Genomic DNA, 17,589 nt, shown 5'->3' with positions numbered 1-17,589 from the left:
AATTTCACAATTTGTGAATCCATGTCGAAAGTAGTCTTTTATCATGCTATCCATCTGTAAAGATTTGTTTCAGCCCCTTCCAGCTGTGACTTTGGTGCATCATGGGACAATATGGAAGACCATTTAGACCTTTTAGATAGTATCTCATAATTATGACTTACTATCTCATAATCACGATGTACTATCTCATAAATATGACTTAGATTTTTCATCGTATCTGGCACTTGAAACAAGATACAAAAAAAATAAACAAAGATCCCCGAAATGGAGTGGGATGAAGTTAAACTTATATGAACCCACCCCAGTGTCAACAAAAAAAGACATTTGAGAAAAAAAACGAGCATTCATTTCTGAATGGCTTGTAAATAATGCCACTTTCTGACGTGTCTAACTGTAGAATTACACTTACATATTCACATTGAGACCATACTAAATATTAACGCACAAGGTCGTTGAGGATGATTTGTTGCTAAATGATTATTCTTTGAATTTACTAGTAGACCCTCTACCTTTCAGTTGGCAAAATCAAATCCAAATGCTACAACCTTTTTAACTGTGGTGTCATATGGATTTAAATAGTTTTCCACAATGAGTAACATTTGTTTGAATATATAGGACTAAGGGTGTCCAACTAATTGTATTCCAAAGGCCGAATGTGGCTTCATTAATTGTCAAATGGATCTAATTAGACAAATGCAGTCAATAAATGTAGAAACAAATTATTCACACATGACAACCATCTTTTCATTGCTGATGATAATTTTGTATACTTTAATGATCATGTACATATGAAATTAATTTCCATTATGCGTGACACCATGTAAATACAAATAGTGCTAATATAAGTAGTCCCAATAAAAGCAAGAAATCTGGATTCATTAAATAGGGTTTCGGATGTTTGAAGTACATTAAAATTCTTTTAACCTTGTAATTTTGTGTTAATGTTTAGTTTTTTAAGTAAAAAAACATTTCTTGTTCCTGTGCTCTTTAGATTTTTGTTGTTTAACTGTAAAGCCCTTGGTTAAGGGATGTGTAAAAGGTAAAGGTAAATAGTCATTTTTTTACTCATTGTGGGAATCCCTAATGTCCCTAAATGCAGCACAAAGTTTAATGGCAATGGCAGTTGAGGGATTAGTGAGAAATAACACTAATCCCTGAGAGTTGCGTCAGTTTGGTACAATAATCGACTAATGATGAAACAAGAAAGAATACCTTCAACGATTAATATAATATTATTTTATTGAGAAAATTACTTATCAATATTTTAGACTGTAAAACATTCAAGCAGATATTCAAGCATATGGAATTTCTTGTAGAAAAGGGGGAAAAAGTATCCTTAGACATTTCTAGACACATCAGTGGACAACAAGACATTTAAATATTGTTTGTATTTTAATAAAATGAAGACCTACAGATGTACAGTGTCTAAAGCACACACATTTCAGAGCAAAATGCATTTACAAAGATGTTTTTTCCCCACAATAATAACTATATCACTGACTGCCCATCCTATTCTCTACTTATGAAAGCAATTACACACTGAAAATCAAACTTGATAGCTCAATACACGATAAGCACAATTCTAAACTCTAAAAGTTGGTAAGGAACGTCTGTTTTTGATCGAGAAAAGCAAAACACAGAGAAACACAATTTGACAATATCACAAACTTTCATACAATATCATCTATGGTGGACTATGTAAACGTCCACCCAATGTAATGAAATATACTGATTTGCCATCAGACTGATGGATAAAGAAAATTAAACATGTGGGTTTCCTCTTTGTCGTCATAGTTGGACTTCTTTATTTCCAAATGATCCTCGAAACTAAGACGACAACTCTGGACTTTGTACTTGAACACACTCAAATTATATTATGCCAAATAAAGAAACTATTGGGTGATCCAGATATTTGTCTCATAAAATGATATAACACACAAATAAAAAGAGGCATGATAAACAATTACTATAGTTGGAAGGAAACGGTGACATTTTGGTTCCTTCTCAGTCAAAAAACCACAATGCTTTGTATAAATACTATGATAGATACTTTTTTTTTTTTTTAGGACACAAAATACTGACATCAGTAAAAATAGACCTCATTTTTAAAGTCCATGAGGGGTGCTGATGGGTCCAAAGATGCGGAGTTAGACATCCTCAGTCTCATCGTCAAACTTGACTTTAGCATCATCAGCGTCCAGCTGCAACACAAGCACAACCAGTTACCAAATAGAAACCTACATGTGAGGTTGTATGGCTGTAGCAGAAGCAGTGAGGTACTTACACATTTCATCTCCTTGACTGTGAAGACTCTGCCAGTGAGGAACATGCGGAGTGGGATGGTGAGGATGAGGACGAAGGGCAGAGCGAGGGAGAAGGCGCTTATCTTCACCATCCACAGAAGTGCCAGACACACAAGCTGAATGAGAGTAAACATGTGCATCCGCAATGTGCCCACCTGCCCAAAGCAAGATACAGGAAGCTGTTAGCGAAAACACTTCCTGTAGCAATAATGAAGACTATTATTGTCAAACACGTTCATTTCCAAGCAAAGTTCTTAGGCACATATCAGCATACAACTCTTAGTAAAATATATATTGTAATAATTAACCTGTTACAGAACAACAGGCCACAAATGACATTTTGCACTACAATAAAGAAGCTAACCCAGACATAGGCAACTGGTCGGGGGCCACATGCGGCCCTCGGTCTAATTTTGTCCGGCCCCCAAAACGTATCCCCAAAAATTGTATTTCAAGAAGTTGGAAGGAATATAAAGCCTGACATAATACACTAAATAACTCCCACAACAAAATCAAAAAATGTACACAAAATGACTCAAACAAAAAATGACAACAAAGACAGACACAACAACCACTTAAACAAACAAAATTACTACAAAAGCACAAAAAACAACAGATTACAGAATAGTTCCAAAGACACACAAACTGTCAAAATTGCACAAAATGACAGGGAAATTCAGAAAACAACAACAAAAATACAAAAAGTGACCCCAAAAACACACAAATCGACAATAAAAATGCAGAAAATGACAGAAAAATGCACAGTTACAACAAGAAAACAAAAAATAACACAGCATAAACACACATACTGACTCCAAAAATACACAAAATCTATGAAAATCGACATAACAATGACATCACAAAGACAAAAAAACCCTAAACCCTTTCCCCCATGTATTAATGCTCAGATCAGTATTAATGCTAATTTTGTGTGTTTTTGGGGTCAATTCTTGTATTTTTGTTGTTGTTTTCCGCCATGCTCAGATCAGTAATAATGCTCCCCCAATGACCAGTTTGAATCACAATGACCAAACAGAGTCAATACAAGGAGTCTTTAAGTTTTCTTCGTATCAACCCTGTTGAAATTGTGACCACAAAGCTTACCTTAGCTACAAGCTCATCTCCATCAACCCTTTGAAACTGCTTGTTCTACAATAATTATTTCGGTCACTGATCCGATATCTCTAATGATAATGAAATGCTCTTTGAAAAAATATTTGCTGTTTGTGATGGGGATATGAACACTATGTATCTAAGCATCTAATTTTAAGTTTCTGCAATCCCATTGACCGACTACAAACATGAAACTTTTGTTTGTGGTCGAGAGGACTTTTGATTCAGAATGATGGATCTGAAATGGGAATTTATATTTTATATAAAACCCACAGTTACAGCACACTTACAACACAGCAACACCCATACAGACACTCATGAATGTGATGCAGAACTCAAAGTGCATCATAAAGTTTACCATTTTCTAAGAGTGGGCACAAACTGGTGTTATTATATCCTTACATGTTGTAGTATGCAAGCACTCTCACACATACAGTATGTCCCATAGCATGACTCCTGTTGGCCAAACAGGTGAGCTAAAAGGGTCCAGTATGGCCCCTGTAATGACTTTGCAATATTAACAATTCACAAGTAAATCCATTTGTATGTCAATTAATTGATGAGAATTAAATACCCTGGTGGCATAGGCTTCAGAGGGATGGTATTTCTTTGGAGTTATAAGCAAAAGCATTCGGTCCCACATCTGGATTCCACTTAGAGAGGTGACACCCATGTAGAGGAAGATGCCAAACAAGGCGGTCATTGGAATCATCTTGAGAATAGGCTCCATGTAAATAGAAACTCCTGAAAATCACAGCATGACAACACATGACAATGCAGAATGTGGTTCAACATTTGAATTCTGCTTTTACTGAAGGGTTTTGAACACAGGACCTACCAACCAGGATGGCAACAAGGATACCGCTGATCCTCTGCTCAACAACCTTCTCTATCTCTGGCTTGGGACCCTTTGACATGACAGTGAGGGCGTTGGCATGTGTGACGGATCGCACAGTTGCTGCACTTAGCCAGGGAACGCCGAAGATAGAGGAAATCCCGCCCATGGTGACCAGAAGGAGCAGGTCAAAATGGAAACCTGAGCCTTTGACCATTTTCCTCTCAGGTTTACTCACAATCAGTCTGGAATCCAAAAAGAGCCCATGTAAAAATAGGAACTTTAAAAACAATAATTCTGCAATATTAAACCTTCTTAGCCACTGACGTTGTAATCTGGGACTCTAGGAAGATAAGAATGAAGACAAGCAGTGCAGGGACACAGCAGGCAGCCATCATCCAGATAGGGAAAGGCTTCTTTTCTCCCATGGGGTTGATAAACCAACCTCTGGCCTTGGGGTTGGTCACTTCAACACCTTTTGGCACAACCAGTTTCTACAGGAGAAGAATCATTTGGCCACAAACACAGAAAGAAATGTTGCCATTGTTTTTTTTTTTAAATTTGGCTTATTTTGAAGTGACAGGACAATGGGGTGACTGTGAGCTTGGTCCCACCCGGTTTCCGGTTGTTAAAGCAAATGTTTCTGGTTTAGATCTTGCTTCTTCCAGAGTGTTAATTAATTGAATTTGAGACTTTATTGACTATGAGTATCTAAAAGTGAGTCTGCGATTGTGTCTGTGTGATGACTGGTGAAATGTCCAGGAAAATGGACAAAACATACCAAACCATCCTATTAGAAATATAACACCTTTTGCTTTGAACAAAGTTTACAGAAAGCTGTGTAATATGTAATTATTTTGCCACTCCCCCCCACTTACCTGAGTGTAAGCATCTGAAATGCAGATGTCCACAGCAATCATGAAGAAAATAGCAATAGGGACTCCAAAGTCTCCAATCAAGCGACGAAGCTAGTGAGACCAAAAATGGGAACAAACACAGTGTGGTCAAAATCTCAGCAGCCTCTGGAAGGATGTTTGATTTTTTTAAGCTTGATCTTACTGGGCCAGGAAAATAGTGACTGCTCTTAAAACCACGGAGGAAGTATGCAATGGCAAAGCAGCCAAACATGAGGCACATTGAGAGTAGGGCAGTGTTGGGGAACGACCCAGGAATCTCCAGGTCATGGATGGAACTGTTGCCATCTGGGTGAATCTTAATTTGTTTCTTGATAACGGGGTGGAAGGGGTTGTCTGAGGACTCATTGAGCTGTGCATAGTTTAGTACCAGTGGATGGGTTTTGAAGATCTAAAGAAGGGAGAGAGCATGAAAAAAGTAGATGTTATAAATGAAAAGATGTATGGTTGGATGGATAGATGAATGGATGGATGGATGAAACCAAGAAAACCTTGATGAGCTTGTTGAAGGTCTCATAAATGAAGATGAGAGAGATGAGGATGGAGAAGATTTCTTGGGTGAAACGAGAAATGAATCGGACCAAGAAGCTGCCTTCCACTGCCACAATAATGACGACGATGATTATCAGCCACATCCCCACCCAGATGCGACCCACAATGAACTCTATGTTCTGAGACTTGCAGAACTAGCATTAAAAAGAAACAAAACAATCTTGATTTTAGTCATAATTCATGTGTTTTTTACATCTAAATATCAGTTCTTACTGCGTAAAACGCTTCCTCAAACACGAGCAGTGGTCCAGAGAATCCAATAACCAGGACAGGTTGGGCAGCAATGAGACAGAAGATGACACCCTGGATGCTGGTGGAGATCATAAGCTCTGACACGCCCATCATTTTTTCAGTTTTGTCAGCTAGGGTTAGAAATGAAAGAACGTTGTTTATTAAAAGTGAACTTTGCAAGCGATCTGACTCATTGGGGTTTCTTCTTTACCCAGGAGTCCTCCAAAAGTGATGGCTGGAGAGAGGGCAGCAAAGTAGATGAAGATGACTGCGGCAAGAACCTGGGGGTTGACAGCATCTGTGTAGTCACTGACGTAGTGGCGGTAACGCCGCTTCAGGTCCTTCACCATGCCACCAAAGGGGTAGCCTGTACGTGCCAAAGGATCCTCTCTGGGCACCTCTGGAGCTTTTTCAACTGGACCAGCAAACAAAGAAATAAAGAGAATTTCTCTATTAATAGTAGAAAGTGACTGATAGCCCATACGTTCCTCTGCAATCAACAAACAAAATGTTTTAACAGATACATCATATACAAACAAAATTTGATCATGGGAAAATATTTATTCAACGATATGATTTTGTTTAAGATTTGATGAAACATTCACCCTGGAAGGAGCATGTACATAATAGTGCCACCCTATATGATGGCACAAGCACCGACATCCTCTCACAATGGTTTATCTAAATGCATTTTTTATATGACATCAGTGTGATCAACAATGCTAAAAACATATACAGAATTATTTTCCTTTTCTTTACTCACCCGTTGCGAAAACTGAGTTTGTCTGAATGGGATTGTGAATTCTGACAGAGGCAAAACTCATAGCTGTCTACTTTTGTGTAATTATGTAAATTCACCAACTTAATGATAAAATAATGAATAATCTATATTCAGGCAGGAGGTCCTGTCTATCTATTGGAGAGATTTAGACTTATCCAGGGGGTTTCCATACTGACTTCCTGACTAAATGACTTATGCTGCGTGCTGCGTTCACACCAGATGCGTCTTTTGCAGCACCGGACGCATCTGCCGCACGAAACGTACCGCAGGGTCCGTAGGATTAAAAAATGTCCCCAATTCGCTTCATACGCACATCTGAAGCGAAGCCCCGCCCACCAGCGACACATCCAAGTCTGTGAGTTTCACTGCCTGCTGAAGTGAGGAGCTGCACTCCTTTTTCTCCTCTCATAAACATAAACCACCACTGAAAAAAGCCGGTGTGATTAGCGGCTAATGCTATCCTAGCTCAGTGTTGACTTTTAAAGATGAAAACTACAAACCGCCACACAGGAAAATTTTTGCATCTGGGACGCATCTATTCATTGACTTTGTATGTAATCTGGACATACGAACATTTCGTGACGCATCCGGTGTGAACACAGCAAAAGAACCTTTGTAGTTTTTTCCAACTGAGTTGAACTCAAAAAGCACTAACCTTGATTTAGTTCCCCTAAAAAAATATTGCATCAACAAGCAATTTAGTGACAGACTGCATTCATCACCTACTGCATGTTCTGTTGATTGGGCGCTGGCTTAAAACTAATCAAGAAACTAATTTAAAATTAACTGTCGACTCACGCCACTTCACAGATATTTACTCTATTACTTCATTGTGCTGTATTGTGACGTGATCACCTTTCACTCTGTCTCCATAGGCCAAGCGGCTGTCGGCAGGACGAAGTCTGTCACACAGCATCTTCTTCTGGAAGCCAATGATTGGCTCCAGCATGGCCATGTCTTGGATCTCAGTGGGAGGGATCACGATGCTGCAGTCCATGAAGTCTGCAATGGCATTGGTCAGCTCTTTGTCCGTCTGGGCCAAGAACGCTTCCAGACAGAATACCTGTTTCAGAAGAGAAATAAGAATCCATTATTGGATTCATCGGATGGATAACTTGTGAGACTCTAAGTTGTTTTTGTTTGGTCTTCTCTCTTACCCAGTCGGCCATCAGAGCGCCCATGGCACGGCCACTTTCACTGTAGTCGATCCCAGCCTGACTGGGGCCCACAAGCACGAAGACGAAGCGAACAGGAATAGGAGATTCAAGAGTAGACTCCATCACCACTGAGTCCCTGAGCCGGACAAAAGCCACCACTGGCTTCTGTAGAAAGTCAAGGACACCTGTGGAAACAAAGTGTTAAAAATTAAATTTCTTATACATTATACCAGTGGTTCTCAAACTTTTTTTGACTCAAGTACCCCCTTTCTCTTATTTCTGATTCCAAGTACCCCCTTTCTCCGACTACAATATTTAGCTAAGAAAACTATTTAAAAACAACTATAGAGCATAATGATGGAATTAACGAGTGATAACACAGTTTAAAGAATCTCAATTTACAAATAAGTGGAAAGAAACAGTATTTAGTGCAGTGGTTCCCATTCATTTTTGGATAATGACCCCATTTTGATATCAAGAATTTCTGGCGGCCCAAAAGAATTTTTTTTTTTACAATTAGTTTTTGATCATGTTTGAGCTGATATATTTATTTATTTATTTATTTATTTATTTATTTGTTTACTGCATTTTAGTTTAACTAGATTCACAAAGTGAAAGTATAGAAATACAGTTGTTTAAGATTGGGTGTTGCTTTAATTTAAGAAAAAAGAAGAAAAAAAAAAAGAATGATAATTACAAAATTTCAAAAATCAATTCAAATTTTTCTGAAATTTACAGGCGACACCACATGGGAACCTGATTCCATGTTGAATGAATGTTGAAAAACACAGATTTTGTGGCTCCAAAATAGATTGATTTCTATGGTGTTACTATAGTATAACTTTCCTCTCTCTCTCTAGTACCCCCTGTAGCGCCATGTTGTACCCCCATTTGAGAAACACTGCATTATAGGGAAACAAAACAGACCTGAGAGGACAATTGAGGCCTCCACATTGTCAGAGCTTTCTCTCTGCAAAAACAAAAGATAATCATGGTGATCCTGCTAGAGCAAATGGAAAACAATAATTCTGTAATGATAAATATTAGAAAAAGAAATCTTACCTTGTTTGTAACAGAAAATGTCTGCATCTGAATGTCACCAGATGATGTAACCACTGGTTCCCCAGTTTGACTGAAGCGATAACAAATGCCAGTTTTAAGATCAAGTTTGAAAATAGGTGCGGGCATTTTTTCTCGGAAAATAAAAAATACCTGCGTTTCATCAGGAGCGCTCTCAAAAGACCATCGCGATCACTCGAACGAATCTCATCCTTGTTCACCAGCTCATCTGCCACTTTTTCAACCACGGAGGACAAACTGGTGGCATTCACGTCAAAAAGGACAGCCCCTGAGGACACGAGCAGAATGTTATCAAGAATATAAACTCATCTTTTTTCCCCGGAACCATGAACTTCTTATTCTTACCTGTACTCATTGTTTTGCGGAGCTGGATCAGGCTCTTGAAGGTGAGATAAGAGACGTGGGAGGGGCCCCATTTTCCTGCAGCAGTGTTGAAGTTCTCTTCATAGCCCACCCAGCGGCTCGTCTCCTGCCAGGTGTTGCCCTGGAGTTCATTGAGTTCTACATAGGCCTGTGGCAAAACCAGCATGGTTAAAAAAAGAAAAAAAAGGCAACACATTGGTGGAAACAATCAATGTGTTGAAAATGTGTGTGGGATTACCTGAGCATCCCCTCTTGTTGTGGCGTTGGTGTTTTGGTTCAGAAAAGCTGAAAAAGAAGAATGTAAGTAAAAGACCAACACTGTAGCTTCACTTAAAGAGCAATTCAACACCAAAGCTGATGAAAACAAATGTATTTGGATATGAAGAAGTGGTGTTGGTTGATTCTTGACCAACTTTTGACATTTTAGTCAAGGTATTTTAATTTGGAGTATTTTGTTGTAAAAGTGACTGCCCTATATAGGTTGAAACCTGGCTAATACAATGACATTTGGTATTGGCTGAGAATGGAGGCTGATGATTTTATAAGGCCTTAGTTCTGTAAAGCACTTTGAGTGTCTATGATAAAATACTATATAAAATTAAATGCATTATTATTATTATTATTATTATTATTATTATTATTATATACATAAAATACTATAGTAAAAGTAATCAAAGTAAAATTATTAGTAATTACTTTCACCCCCGACATTTAATTTTTAGTAATAAATCATGCCACGGTTCCCCTGCATACAGTAAACATCTCATGGAGAAACTTTAAAAGGAAGAGACTAAATCTTTCCACAAAGGACAAAGTTTGTCAACATGTATGATTTTTTTTTTAAAAATAAAGTAACACCAATAAATTCAATTCAAAATGGAAAAAAAAAAAAAAAATGTTCATGCTCCAAATATAACTGAGAAAATAACCTCTATTCAATGCTGTTTTGGTGCCGTGCATTACGTTTAATCTGATTGGTCGGCTATGATGTGATGCATTTTATTGTTGTCTGGTCATTTCCTTTTTTTGCAACTTCACAATGTCCGTTGATCATTTTAAAACAAGAATATAATAATTTACTCAGTAATGGTTGGGTGTAGAAATGTAACAAACTTTACTTCTTTTAAAACGTACTTAAGTACAAGTAAAAGTACTGATTTATAAATATACTCAAAAAAGAACAAGTATAAAAGCAACTTAATTACAGTAACATGAATCTTGTAATCAATTACTTTCTCCTCTGGTATTGAGCAGGTAGTTAGCATAGCATAGCTTGTTCTTTGGAGATATTAGAGAGTGTCTGGGCGTGTCTTAACTGCTGCAGGAGCCCCGCCCATAATCAAGATATTTTTTTTTTTTTGAGTTTTCAGCCAAAACCTTGGGGTTTAGTTACTCTTTAACACCAAACAGCAGCAGATACTGTGAAGTCAGCTCACCATCTGAACTGCTGGGGATGACGATGGCCTGCGGAGATGGTTCCTCCACATTCTCCTCCTCTCCATCCATTCCACCCTCCATATCGAATGTGTCACTCAAACCTGGTGGGGCCCTGTCAGATGGGAGACACTGATGGATGAGTAAAAAGAAACAAGGAGAAAAATAATTTAGGAAGTAAAATTGAGAATTCATGTAGAAACTTGGTCCTGAATCCTGATCAAATCCTGTTTCGTAGAAATTCCCAAAAGCCTGTTAATAAAATCCTGTGGTAGTAATACTTTTTCTTCCATCAAGTTGTTAAATAGTGTTGGTTCTTTGGTCTTTTGATTTCTCTCAGTTTTATCATATATCATGTGCTCCACACTTTCACATCATTGTGCTGCTTTAACTGACAGGTTAGAGTAGTCGTGGGCAGGAGGCACCTACAGAAATCATTGAAAAGAAATGCAAAATAACAACAAAAATGCACAAAACAACAAACTAAATTTCACAAATCCTTTTTTTGTGTCCTGTATTAATGATTTGTCATTATTCAAAATGCTGACATGAATGTTGATAATGTGACCTTCAAATCAGACAATCACGTTTTTCTGGCCCCTGCTGTTGTTGTGGTGATAAAAGTTGCCCATCTTTGGGTTTGATAAAGGCAAACAGCCAACAGGGTGAAGCAGCTGTTAGTTGTTATGCTGCAAAGAAGTGGAAGTGCCTGCAGAACTGAAGTCAGCATCAAACGAGAACACTTTTAAATCTAAAAAAGCTCACATTTTCTCTACTGCATGGGTGTCAAACTCATTTTAATTCACTGGCCAGATACGGACCAGTTTAATCTCAATTGAGCCTCAGATTATAGGCGGTAAAATGAGCAAATACATCGTTCATGTGCTTTAGTTTTCACTTCCAACTGATAGTATTTAAATTATTTAGCGCATCGACAATATCCAACAATAAGTGACACTGTCATCAGTCACTGCAGGATCATTCATTTCCTTGATTTTGTGACCAAATTTTGTTTAATTTGGGGAAATTTTTGGGAAAATTGAGAAGTTAAAAGTAACTGCCATAGACATGGGAGAACTGTGAGTCCTCGAAAAAATTTGCAATTTCATTGAAATTCATATCTCAATATCTTTCATTAAGAGATCTACAACTGAATTAGTTGGTGATTTATGCAATGAGTCTTGCTTTCGCTGTCATTTTCATTTTCTTTTGCTGGCCGAATTGGGAGATTTAATGGCCGGGATTTGGCCTCCGGGCCGTAGGTTTGACATATATGCTCTACTGCTTATGAAATGACCATATCTCAATATTGTAATTGTATTGATGTCCACAAGAGGGCAGCAGTGGCCAAAACTCTTACAATTCCATTTCCCTGTTTTTGCAACTACTATAAATGTCTAAGTGTAAAGTCCTACTTTCATGTTTCACATTACGAAGTAATTGGATTAAACATAAGAATACACTGTAGTTCTACTGTTGGATACCTTAACTCATCATCCATTATGTGGAATGAAATCCATCCGGAGAACATGCAAACTCCAAAGCCAGAGGCTGGGTCGCCAGGGAATGTCAAACATTACCAGTTGAGGGCAGTGCTGAGGATTGAACCTTTTTCTTATTCATGTCTCATAATCAGAGGTGGCAAAAGTACTAATCTTCAGTACTCAAGTAAAAGTACAGATACTTAAATAAATAATGACTCTGGTAAAAGTAAAAGCATTGAAGTGGCACCCGTACCTGAGTAAAAGTCAAAAAGTACATGCTACTAAATGTACTTAAGTTAAAAAAAAAGTTTTTAAGCTAGCAAATACCATATATATATTATTTATTTTAGTTTTTTAATTTTTTTAGAACTTGAAAAAAACTGGTTCATGGAAATAAATTAAATATGTTACCCTTGATGAACACCTGGATAATTTAGCACTCATTATAGATCAAATTTGTAAATAAAATATTTGGATTTGACAGAGAGTTCTTGAATGCCAGAATCTCCTGATTTGTCGGCTTGCAAAGAACGCACCGCATCCGGCACAACTTATTCTAAACACCAACAACTGCGGAAAAACTCATTTAAATATGGCCATGTTGGTTTGCGTCTTTATACGTTGTGATGTCCTCTTTGAGGGTCTTAAAAGTAACAAGATCATTTTTGAAATGTAAGGAGTAGAAAGTACAGATATTTGTTTTAAAAAGTAAGTCGTAAAAGTAAAAAGTCGCCAAAAAAATAAACACTCATGTAAAGTACAGACACCAGAAAAAAAAACTACTGTAACAACGTATTTGTACTTGTCAACTCTGCTCATAATCAAACATTTCACATACAAAGCAGACACAGGTTAGTGAGTTAGTGATTGGACGAAAACATATGACTACTATTAGCTATTGTTTGTCTTCACAAACTGTCAATGTGTACATGATTATTACAGTTTCTACATTTATCAACCCTGGAAACAACTATGAAACCCTCCATACAGTAATTCTACATGAAATATTTAAACGTTAACTATGTTTAGCTTGAGGCAAGTAGCACAGGAAGGACATGGTCTTTATCTGATTAGAAATCGAGTGTGAACAGTGAAGCCCAGCTTTTCATTTAAATAGGCGCAAGTTTGATCTGATCTTATCTGGACTGTGAACTACTTACAGTAGGAATGGAGAGGGAAAAGCTGAGCCATTGTCTTCATTTGACATGTCAATGCCCTTTATTGAGAAAAACAAAAGCAAATATTTAAAAAATGAATGCATTCTATTCCAGGAGGTGCTCTGATAAATTCTCACGTCTCCCAATCTGCATTATGTGTTTTAGAAATAATAGTGAAGACAGTAGTGTAATAACCAACCTCCTCAAAAGTGAGATTATTCTCCATTGGTGTCCAATCGTTCGTCCTCCAATTTTCAGCTACTATAACGCATCCCCTATTAAACAACAGAATAGAATACACATGTAAATCTCTCTAACTATAAAAATTAGCACATTGCAAAGACCAAACAACCTTTATTACAATTGACCAATTTTAGCGCAAATTTGGACTGATGTGTCGTGGCACCAATCACCACAAAATCATAACATCTGAGTATTTAAAATACATTTCTCTGTTTGCCAACTAGAAGCAAATATCTTGTAGTATTAAATGCCAACTACTGTTGTTTGATAAAGTTAAACACCAATTTGATTTACCAATTGGCAGAGATAACCTAATGGAGTCAAGCTAATTTTAGTTTAGAGTTATTAAACAGCTAAAAATATGATGATAAGTGGAATGCATCCGTCTATTTTCTAGCTAGAATTGTGCATATAGTGCATGTCTATTATCTGTCTTTCTTCCTGATGGTGACTCAGTTTGTTTTTCCACAGGCTAGACAGCCATTGAACTGTTACCATATAGTTTGAATACGAGATGCACAAAGTCTTATCTTTGAGTTACACCCTTCAACGAGCCACGTTCTGTTTTTTTTTCTGAATCGACACAGACAGAAGAAATCCTTTTTTCACTCTACATGAATTTAGAACACAATATTATTATTATTATTATTATTATTATTATTATTATTATTATTATTATTATTATTATTATTATTATTATTATTATTATTATTTTGTAACCTCCTTTTTCAATGATTCACTTACACAAATAAAAACAAGCATCAAAATGGTATTGTATGAAAAGAATAAAGTTTTGTAAGGAAAATGAAAGAGCTTATAAAAGTACATTCAACCTCATTCAAATTAGAAATGTTTCCTACATTTGAGCTACAACTTTGTCCTGAAGCAATATCTGTAAAGGTTTCGCAATGACCATCTACCACTGGAACACTTTTGGACATTCCGTCGATAACTGCGACATTAACCCTAAAGTTCCCCGGTTCCCAAACATGTGTCCCCCCTGGCCAAGGAGAGGCCACGCCCCTACCTGTGTGCAGGTATCCCCACCTGATCTCCAGCAGTGGAATCAGCACCACCGACGCTGTGTCGGCTTTGATGAGCCTGGCGCCAAAGTGAGCGTGGACTAATGGTCAGATGATTACGACGAACAATGAGCGGGAACACCCATACGAATCAACGTCAACCAAAAGTGTAATACCCCTGGACCCCCGTGGTTGCCAAGCAACCTGTCTTGGCGATGGGGTGTGGTGACGTGCAAACATCCCTATCTGTCGGTGACACCTTGAGACAGGGATATCCCAACCCAAAACCGTCTGCTCCGCCCACTCAGCATTCAGTCAGTCCACGCCTGGTTGGGGCCTACATGAGGCCGTTGGAAGGCCTGTCTGAGGGTCACCAAGGGGCTAAGAGGGTGGCGAAGGGGGCAAGAGCATCTTGCTACGTCATTCATGTTGTTTACTTGGGATTCCCTCGTCCTATAACATTTGGAGTTTGAGGTGATGAAGACCACAAACTAAAGAGTATCTCAACTCATCTAACGTCCATTTACTATTCACGCTGTATTCAAAGGGAACACAGTGTCACCTAGACCAGTGGTTCTCAAACTTTTCTAGCTAAAGTACCCACTTTGTCTGACTACAACATTTCGCTCAGAAAAATCTAAAATAGAAAACATCTATAGAGCATAATGAGTAAATCAAGGAGTGGTAACAGCCATTTTAAAGAATCTCATTTAGTAAATAAGTGGAAAGAAATAGTATTTAGTGCAGTGGTTCCCTACCTTTTTTGGATTGTGATCCCATTTTGATATTGTGTAAAGAATAATAATTTCAAAATTTCAAAACCTATTTTAACTTTTCAGAAATTTCAGGCAACTTATCAGAGGGTTGATCTCGGTTCTGGTGCTCATAGATCTCAGTGAACCCTATGATATGGTGGATCATCATCTACTGCTGCAGAGACTGGAAAGTGTTTTTGGGATTAAAGAAACAGCGCTGGGTTGGTTTAAATCTTACCTATCAGACAGAACCCAATTTGTTCATGTTAATAATCTCTCCTCAGTGCACGTCAGAGTTATTCATGGAGTTCCACAAGGTTCAGTTTTGGGACCAATACTCTTTACATTATATATGCTTCCACTTAGTAACATTATCAGAGAAAATTATATACATTTCCGTTGCTATGCAGTTGACACACAGCTTTATCTCCCAATGAAATCAGATGAAACTCATCAGTTATTAAAACACCAGGCCTGTCTTAAAGACATCACATCCTTGATGAGCCATAACTTTCTCCTTCTTAACCAGGATAAAACCAAAAAAACTAAATTGTATTTGGTCCAAAGCACCTCAGAGAGAAATTATCAGAGCAAATAGTGTCTCTGGATGGCATTACTCGGTCACCTAGCACCACAGTAAAAAACATAGGCGTTATCTTTGATACTGACTTATCCTGTAATTCTCATATTAAGCATATCTCTAGGACAGCTTTCTTCAACCTCCGTAATATCTCTAAAATCAGGAATTTCTTGGCCCAGAGTGATGCTGAAAAACTAATCCATGCATTTGTTACATTTAGACTAGATTATTGTAAGTCCCTACTTTCAGGGTGTCACAATAACTTGCTAAAAAGTCTCAGAATGCTGCAGCCAGAATACTAACTGGAACAAACAGGAGAGAGCATATTTCTCCTGTATTGGCTTCCCTTCATTGGCTTCCTGTAAAACCTAGAATAGAGTTTAAAATCCTCCTGTTAGCCTACAAGCTCCTGTATATCTTAGAGACCTATTAGTGCCCTATCGTCTGGGCAGATCACTTTGCTCTCAGTTTGCTGGTCTTCTGGAAGTTCCTAAAGTGTCTTTTCCCAATGAACATCACTTGTTTCCTTTCCCCCCTACATTGTCCCTCTGTTTTTTGTGCCCATTTAAATTATCTTTTGCCATTACATACCACCTGGTTCGTCTTTCTTTGCTCATTTATTGGCCACTCTTGACTGCTTTTGGGCCCTTTTGGTCACTTTTCACTCTTTTCTTGCCTTGTTTTTGCCACTTGAAGACCATTTTTGGCCACCAGTTACCATGTCTGCTTCCAGTCGCTCATCAAAAAAAAAAAAAAAAAAACCGTAGCGTACCGGAAAGGGACCAATTCAGATCGAAGGCCCACCGGGATGATGCCCGGCATGCCAGATGGCTAGTCCAGTCCTGGCTGAAGCCCATTTGATACATGTGTTTGTTTTCCTTTCATAGTCCAACACAATGCATTTTTCACCAAATAAAGGTTTTAGAGTTGAACCATGTTGAATCTCTGTAGGCTTAACTCAATTATATTTATCAAAGAGAATTCAAAAAAATCTTGGGACCCGTGTACAAAGTCCATGTGGATCAGGACAGGCCTATACTATATTTAACCTCTGACTACAACATTTATAAACAAGACTGTTAGCAGTTAGCTATGTATGCTGAGGACTGAAATGAAATTTGGCAAGTTATGAAACCACTAGTTAAAATTTTAACTTAGTTCGCCAGACTTTTATTGAATCCAAACCAGTAAATACACTTCTGTAAAAAAATAAAAACCCAGTGGACCTCAGCATAAAACTAAGCAGTACTAGCTTGTTATCGCCATGTGGTAGCTATCTGCTGTGTCCATGTGCGTGAACATATAACCCACTGACACTCCCAGTCCACATATACAGTAGGTCCCCATCTTAACACAACTTCTCAAGTTCATTACACATGACTAATGATTTCCAACAAATGTGAGATTAAAAAAAAAGAAAAAAAAAAAAAAGACTATATGGTTGAAATGATAAAGTATTCTAAAAAGTGCAAACATTTTGATTTATACTTACTAGAATCTCATAGAGGTTAAAGAAAATACCAAAGTGGCACATGAATGTCATTCTATCAGTTTAACAACAACCATGGTCTGTGACTTATCACTG

General features: G+C 37.8%; 1 protein-coding gene across 3 annotated transcripts; it reads right to left on the bottom strand.

Annotated features, from left to right (window-relative positions):
• Positions 1–1,221: 1,221 nt before the first annotated feature.
• Positions 1,222–14,826, bottom strand: slc4a1a (solute carrier family 4 member 1a (Diego blood group)). Of its 3 annotated transcripts, none has more exons than XM_028456327.1 (21): positions 14,695–14,826; positions 13,604–13,679; positions 13,408–13,463; positions 10,766–10,878; positions 9,568–9,614; positions 9,312–9,477; positions 9,099–9,234; positions 8,949–9,018; positions 8,814–8,856; positions 7,887–8,071; positions 7,585–7,792; positions 6,160–6,363; positions 5,931–6,079; positions 5,657–5,851; positions 5,311–5,556; positions 5,130–5,219; positions 4,579–4,745; positions 4,255–4,496; positions 3,991–4,160; positions 2,285–2,458; positions 1,222–2,201 (listed from the first exon to the last, which is right to left on the bottom strand). In XM_028456327.1, exons 2-21 carry the CDS (start codon positions 13,628–13,630, stop codon positions 2,148–2,150), a joined length of 2,742 nt encoding a protein of 913 aa, XP_028312128.1. In that variant the 5' UTR covers positions 13,631–13,679; positions 14,695–14,826; the 3' UTR covers positions 1,222–2,147. The 3 variants fall into 3 exon arrangements, with proteins under 3 accessions (XP_028312128.1, XP_028312129.1, XP_028312130.1); XM_028456328.1 differs by having other exon boundaries at positions 14,675–14,809; XM_028456329.1 differs by lacking the exon at positions 14,695–14,826 and having other exon boundaries at positions 10,766–10,895; positions 13,604–13,681.
• Between the last annotated feature and the right edge of the window lie 2,763 nt (positions 14,827–17,589).

The sequence above is a fragment of the Gouania willdenowi genome, chromosome 8, assembly GCF_900634775.1.
Source record: "Gouania willdenowi chromosome 8, fGouWil2.1, whole genome shotgun sequence".
NCBI classification, from domain to species: domain Eukaryota; kingdom Metazoa; phylum Chordata; class Actinopteri; order Blenniiformes; family Gobiesocidae; genus Gouania; species Gouania willdenowi.
This window is presented reverse-complemented; position numbering and strand designations above follow the sequence as displayed.

Excerpts from the sequence above, each read along its gene's own strand:
- slc4a1a (XM_028456327.1), bottom strand. The coding sequence starts at position 13,630 with ATGGAGAATAATCTCACTTTTGAGGAG. Across the intron at positions 9,019-9,098 it reads GCGCTCCTGATGAAACGCAG|TCAAACTGGGGAACCAGTGG; the intron begins GTATTTTTTATT and ends TTATCGCTTCAG. Across the intron at positions 6,080-6,159 it reads CACTTTTGGAGGACTCCTGG|CTGACAAAACTGAAAAAATG; the intron begins GTAAAGAAGAAA and ends TTCTAACCCTAG.